A 7,500-nucleotide genomic window follows, 5' to 3' on the forward strand; every position below is an offset into this window, starting at 1 on the left:
CTTTCCAGTCACCCATGTTCTCTACCTCTCACACCCAGTAACAGTACACAGAATCAGCTATCGTTGCACCTTACTGGTATTAAATTCTTCAAATGGTTCTGAAATGACAGAAGATGAAAAAGTTATCAAATTTACCCCCGAACACCGTATATATACATATATGTATATATTTATATATACATATATATATATATATATATATATATATATATATATAAGTATATATATGTATATATATGAATATATATGTGTATATATATTTGTGTGTGTATTATATATAATTTATATATGTATATGCATATATATATATATATATATATATATATATATATATATATATGTATGTGTGCGTATGGGTGTGTGTGTGTGTGGTACCTTAACCTTCGTGTGTTGCCTGATGCTTGTCAGCCACGAGTGTGATGTCTGAGCAAATCGTGGCAAACCTCATGACTTCGGTAATTGATTTGTTAGATTGAATACACCAAAGGAACTCAAAACGACTGTCCTGTTGATTCGGAGCTTTTAATGTTAATTAACGGTTTCAGTGAAACTTCATTAATTCTTTCCAAATCTGTCCTAAACCTTTCATGTAGGTGATTATAATGAGTATAACACAGGATAATGTCATGCATTTTCATCATATTATTTGCATCTACATGACATCCAACATACATGAGAGTTGACATTTTATATACCTACATCAAAGCCTATAACAAGAACGTAACTTCATCTTCATAATACAACACATGTTTTCCAAGCCTAAATCAGGATACATAACTACCTACAATTTGTAAACTCGTTCATCGAGGAGCGTCACATGCCGGGATATCGGTTAACAATCACATTTTTACTCATTGTATATGATAGGTATTCCATACACAGAGCTATCCTTTGTAATCATAATATAAAAAAGCGTAAGACAAATTAGCTTGCTCATACATTAATTGCGATTCCCGGACCTACTTACATAACTACCAAAAATTTGTTGACAGAAGAGCGATCACATCGAGAAGGGCGTGGAAAGTTATCTTGTACGAACACCCTGGCCAGTGTTGTTTGCGGCTCTCCAGTACTATTTGTCGTAGACTATCAGCCAAGGCAGATGAAAAAGAAACGATATTTCCTCGGGCTGAATGATAAAGAAAGAATCCTTCAGTTTTGGGACTGCCCCACTTAGCCAAATCAAGTTATCTAGCGACAATTCTTTAAGGTAGTGTCGTGTCGCTTTATAGAGTAGGTGAAATTTTTTGTTCAAATATGTGTTTAATGAATATAGGTATAAATACCCCTTACATTAGCGTGTAATTCCTCAGGGTATTGTGTTCTTCCCATGTATATATAAGGCATAGTGAATATTTAATGAAGATATAGTGAGCTCAAGTGAAGCTCTAATTACTTAATGGAAAATCCTTCGACGTCATTCAGCTTGGTATGAAATAAAAGTTTAGAGTCTGGGGAACAAATCTTATTGAGCACATTTTTTCAAATTAATATCTCTGATTTTCTCTTATTAATTTGTTTCTCTAAATAATAAAAAATGCTGCAAAATTCAGGTTTCATAAATAATTTTTTAATTCAAATTTCTTTAATAAAAAAAAAAAAGAGCATGATGTTTTCTTTCAAATGAAACAATAATGACAAAAATCCATAAAGAACAACCGAAGATATTACAACAAAAAGAACAAAAACATAAACTTTATAGGACGGGGGGTTTAAAATATCGCGACAATTTTTCGCGACCATTTTTTGATGATGAGGTGTGAGGTGCTGATGAGGTGTGAGGTGACGATGAGGGGTGACGGCCCAGCCATCTATACAGTAGCTTGTACGCTCCAAGGAGTCCGCTCAGGGTGTGGTATACGTCGTGATCTACTACTATTCATTCTGCCAAATCTTCCTTAGTACATGCTTCTCCCTCTCTTATTTCCCATCTATGTGCAATTATATATATATATGTTAGAGCAATAAGCTCTATTCGCAACAGATCTTCGATTGCCCTACGTGGGCGTGGTTGGTAAAAGCTTGCGGAGTGCTGGGTGCAGCTGTGCTGCTTTTCTCCTCTTTTTCCTTCTTCTTGTTTCTATTTCAGGCACTCACGGGCCCTCTCTATATTCTGCCGCTTCACTCTCTTGTTTCTTGTTAATTTTTTCATAATCACAGCAACAATACAGGGCGAGGAATCAAAACTTTTGCGTACGGTGAGAGCGTCAGTAGCGACGTCACCTTACTTTGACTTTTTTCAAGAGTACCTGTGCCCTATCTACTGCCTTTCTGGGGTATGCTGGTGGGAGGAGTTGCCAAATATCTCCATAAACACAATTTTGTAGGAAAAAAAAAACAACGAAATAGCTATAGAAATATTGACGCTATTTCAATATACAGAATTTTTTTTATGCAATGGGGTTGCCAGAAGTTGCCATTATTTTATCTATTTTATGCTGTATAAAAATAGAAACGAAATACAGTTGTATAACTTTGTATCAGTGTTGCCACCATCATAGAGATTCTTTTGAAATGTTTACCTAAAATTCGCTCATGTACCAGAATTTTTCGAATGATCGCTGGCGACGTTTCCTTAAAGGTGTTGGTTTCTCAAACATCAGATAATTTTGTTGAGCATAGAAGAGGCTCTGGTGACATAATTGTCTGAAGTCTCCGGGTTACATCTGTTAGCTCTATTTAAATATTTTGTCCTCACCAACTCCGGACAACTTCATTCAATTCAAAGGGATCTCTTGTCAACGAAGCGTCATAAATGTATCTCGACTGTGACATTCCCACTAGCAGTTTATTTTCGGATGCACGCTGTTCGAGTACTGATGTTTCCACAAACTACAATTCTACAGATTCTACCATCTGCATTCTCAAATCCCTATTTCTCATGAAATGTTTAATCCCTCAAGGCATTTAATTGCTTCTCTCAAAGTTTGAGAAGTATGGATAGAGTGAAAAACAAATTGAGGAAGAGCGCGGGAGTGGAAAAGATGACAGATAGGGCTGATGAAAGAATATTGGGATGTTTTGGACACATGGAAAGGATGAGTGAAGTAAATTAGTAAAATATATGTGGAAAGCAGAGGTGGAGGGAGTGAATATGATGGGACGGACGAGGATGAGATGGATGGATGAGAAAGAGGGGAATGTCTATTGAGGAAGGAAGGGAGAAGGCCTGAGACAGGGGTGAGTGAGGAGTGGCTGTGTATAGATGATACTGTTATTCAAGGAAGGGGAAGGCGGGGGATTGGGGTAGGGGTGCTTATGTGTGAATGATATTTATTTCGACGCAGCCCGAAAGGATTTCTACCCGTCTTCTTTTGTTCTGCATGAGGGGTCGCCGATTAAGTGAAGCGGCTTTGCTGTGAATGTACTGTGATTTGCTACATTGCTTCTGACCGAAGATAGTGGGTGGGATACAAGGATGACCCGTCATCCATGAGGAGCTAAGATGAGAGGGAGGAAAGGGTGGTGGATGGGAGTGGAATGGGTAGAAGTAAGTACATGCCTTTGACTCGGCTACTTTCCTTATAAGGAAGAAAAGCTCTTGATATGTAGATAGACCATCTGGATATTATACTGTTCTTCCATAAAACTCTGCTATTTGTGGCCTTCTCACAGGGTTCTCACTTTGTAAGCACATATTCTCATCTTATTATTGTTGTTTATGTTCAAGATTTAGATCTACTTAGAGAGTGCTTATATACATTTGGTGGCACACTGCTCGTAAGCACAATAAACTATACACTTGGAGCTTTAGGTGGCTCTGATCTAACAGGAACACCCGCTTTTACATTAGTTGTACTCTCTGTGGTTGTGTGGGAGGTTGTTGCAATAACCTCAACCTTCTTCTACATATATCTATAGGGTACCCTACGATCCACGCCCTTATAATGACGGTACTCATTACATCTATGAGGAATTTCACTTTTCGGCACCAAGGATGTGCCGGTTAGCAATGAGTCCTACGGCTCCAAGGATACACGAGCTGAGCTTCGTCTCATATGTCATACAAGAGCTGTTCGATATGGGTAGCCCTGCAGAGAATTTCAGCTCTCAGTCGGCATAATTCTTGTTGTCATTAAAATGCTCAAGCGTATTCACGTAATCTACCCTACCCTAATTCAACCTTACTAAACTAACTTAATACTATTAAGTCCAATTCAGCTAGTGACCTCTCTCTCCCTCTCTCTCTCTGTCCATGTGCCTACCTGTCTGTCTGTCTGTCTGTCTGTTTCTCTCTCTCTCTCTCTCTCTCTCTCTCTCTCTCTCTCCACTTCTGGACGCTGGAGCCATCCAAAGTAATTTCATCTAGCGTTCGCCATTACATCCCCTCTATGTTGGTGAAAGGGACAAAGAGAGAACGTCTCCACAGGCATGCAGCTCTTGTCTCCCCATTTCATAAACTCCACAACAACGGCTTTCACTAGCACCAATTTCAACAATTATCTTTACCTCTTCTTCAACCACCATTATATCTAGTTTCTTCCACCCAACGTATAAATGAATATTAGATTTCTTTATCTACTACCAAATCCTTCCTTACTACTAAGAAAAGTAACTCCATTTAGCTTCACCATTCCAACACTACTTTGCATCAAAGTCCAGAAACACAAATATCTTCCACCACTATAGCTCCTTACATAATTAGTGCCAATTATTACCACACCTGCAATCACGCTACCATTACCATAAACGAAACTCAAGACCGTTATTGTTACCACTACCATCTAAATCATTATTAATGACACTTGCTTCCTCTATGAATGCATTACCTACTTTTTTCTGCCGTAGGGTATTTCACTCGTCTGTGGCGCTAAATCGATACCATAAGGTTGATTTATCTTAATTAAGAAACCTGCCCCAGCCATCACCACAACCACCATCACCATCACAACCATCATGACAACCTCCTCAGCACCACTATCATCACCAACAACAACACTATCACCATCATCACCACCACTTTTATTACAACCACTACCATTTCTACCAGGACCACAACCACTAATGTTATCACCACCACCACCACTACTACCACCATCACCACCACTTACATCACCACCGCCACCCCCCTAACCCAACACCCACCATCACTTACATTACCACTACCATCACCACCACCACCACCACCACCAACACAATCGCCACGAAAGGGAACACGGTGATTCTGAGCTAAAGCGCCATGGTCTGACGAATAATGTCACGGCATTTCAGTAGCAGATTAGGAAACGAGATAAGAAGGATAGATCATGAAAGTGCCTATATATTAGCAAAGGAGAAACTTTGTCATCAAATTTTTAACCATTATTGAACTTGAAAAAAAAGAGTAGTGACGTCTTCACAAACAATCATGTCAGATCAACGAAACGAAATTTTTCAAAGAAAAAGAAGAATGAAGAGAGAAGACTTAATCAGTTCATCCTATTAGTAATAAGATTTTCATAGTATCTTCATATCAGAGTGGAGTTTCAACAGATTATGTTAAGTTGCCTGTTTATATATCAACGCTTTGCTTCACCCAGTTTCTCCACAATTCCATACACCTGGAATATCTTCCACAATGCCTTCCAGTCTAAAAAAAAAAAAAAAAAAACTTTTGATAAAATCTTCTAGCATATTTACCAAATCACAATGATCTGATTCATGCAACCCCTACCTCCCCTAAACCTACACTGTTCCTCCCCAATTATTCCCTTTATTCCTCTCCTAATCCTCGCAATCAATATCCTCCCAATTACTTTTCTAATTACACACACAAAATAGGTTGATCCCCTTAAAACCATTGTATTCATGTGTCCTCTTTCTCTGTGTAAATCGGAAATATATACTCCACTATAGTTGATCCTGTAAATAAAATAAAATCTCTCTCTCTTTCTCTCTCTCACTTGTTTATTCAGGATAGTAGTTTATCCAATATGACCTCTAATGCTCTCTTTAATATATATATATATATATATATATATATATATATATATATATATATATATGTGTATATATGTATATGTGTGTGTATGTACATATATATATATATATACATATATACATATATATATATATATATATATATATAATATATATATATATATATATATATATGTATATATATACACATATATTCATTCAGGTAAAACATGTAATACTAGGAAAGCCTTTTCTGAATTAGGGAACCTCAAAATTCTCTTAAAGTTTGGAAGTGGGTAGAAACAGCTTCGCCACCCGTGTAGTTAATGAATGGAATAAACTTCCTGTAGAGGGAAGAAAGGGAATGAGGAAGGGAATGAGAAGAATGAGGGGAGGAATAGAGAAAGAAAGAGGAGAGAGAAAATTAGAAGGAGAGGGAGAATGAAAAGGAGAAGCGTAGGAGAAGCTTTAAGAATCATTTAGATAAACACCTAAGCAAGATGCTGTAATGACTATCATTTATTTTATATTATTGGTTTATTTGTTTTGTTAAAATTTGTCCGATTGTTTATTATTATTTGTTTGATTCTCATTTATTATTAGTTATATGTCAATCTATTATTATTTACTATTTACCCATTTGTTTGTTATTCAACTATAATTATGCATTTATTTGTATATTTTATTTATTTACATTATTATAGTTTTTATTTATTTATTAATTAATTTATTTATCGTTATTGAGATTTTTTCGCATCTGACCTAGATATGGACCAAAAGGTCTCCTGTCGGCATGCTCCGCTTTTGTAATCCTTTGTAATCCGCCTTTGTAATTGGTTGGATTTTGTCCAGATAAGGATAGCAGAAACTTTGGTGACAAAGCCGTTGTGAAAACTGGATCATCTATAGATTGTTTATAATCATTATTGGCTAAAGTGGGCACTATAGGTTCCACGTACCCAATGGGTATTCTTAAACCCTTTTTTTACGACGACACTTTCTCCGTGTCGTCGCTCCCCTCGGTAGAAAAACGGTTATGACCCATCTCGATAACTCTGTCCATACCTTGTGACACTTTTCTTTACAATTCGGATGTCAGTTGGGTCATGTATTCATCTTCGCTATACTTCTTCGGTAACAAAAGCTTCCAGTTACTTTATTTTATACATATCTTATGATAAAAATAGAAGATACATGAAGCTGCTTGCTCCATACCCAAGATATTTTATTTCTCGCCAAAGATCATCCATTTCTCGTGAGAGGGCACGTCATTCCTATAAGAAATAAGTTGCTAGTGAAAATAGTCAGATACTTTTTGAGAGAGATAAATTGCTTTTCTGAGACATCTGGTTCTTATCTTGTGCGATTATATTTTTATCATGGGAGATTAATCATGTACTGGGAATTTCTCAGGATATGTCAGGTGTTTATAAAAGCTCGAATATTTCTCTGAGATTAGATTTTTTCTGAAAGAATATCTATAGTGATAGATCAATCTATTCCGACATGAAATCAGGTGTTTTTTTTTTTATAAAGATAATTTATTTCTCGAAAGTGCTGGTGTTCCTTGTGAGGGATAGGTACCTCCTCCAGAGAAATGAT

The 7,500-nt window shown here is 36.8% G+C and overlaps 1 protein-coding gene across 1 annotated transcript in view; it reads right to left on the bottom strand.

Annotated features, from left to right (window-relative positions):
• LOC143027356 (uncharacterized) overlaps positions 1 to 7,500 on the bottom strand; it is a 187,858-nt gene that overhangs the window by 69,824 nt on the left and 110,534 nt on the right. Inside the window, exons 9-12 of the mRNA XM_076188635.1 lie at positions 5,086 to 5,184; positions 700 to 707; positions 382 to 505; positions 1 to 21 (exon numbers count right to left, since the gene is read on the bottom strand). The exon at positions 1 to 21 is cut by the window's left edge and continues 226 nt beyond it. Of these exons, the coding sequence (XP_076044750.1) occupies positions 1 to 21; positions 382 to 505; positions 700 to 707; positions 5,086 to 5,184 (252 nt within the window). The remainder of the gene's footprint in view (positions 22 to 381; positions 506 to 699; positions 708 to 5,085; positions 5,185 to 7,500) is intronic.

This window comes from Oratosquilla oratoria, chromosome 8, assembly GCF_046742065.1.
Source record: "Oratosquilla oratoria isolate Oo_2021 chromosome 8, ASM4674206v1, whole genome shotgun sequence".
Taxonomy (NCBI): domain Eukaryota; kingdom Metazoa; phylum Arthropoda; class Malacostraca; order Stomatopoda; family Squillidae; genus Oratosquilla; species Oratosquilla oratoria.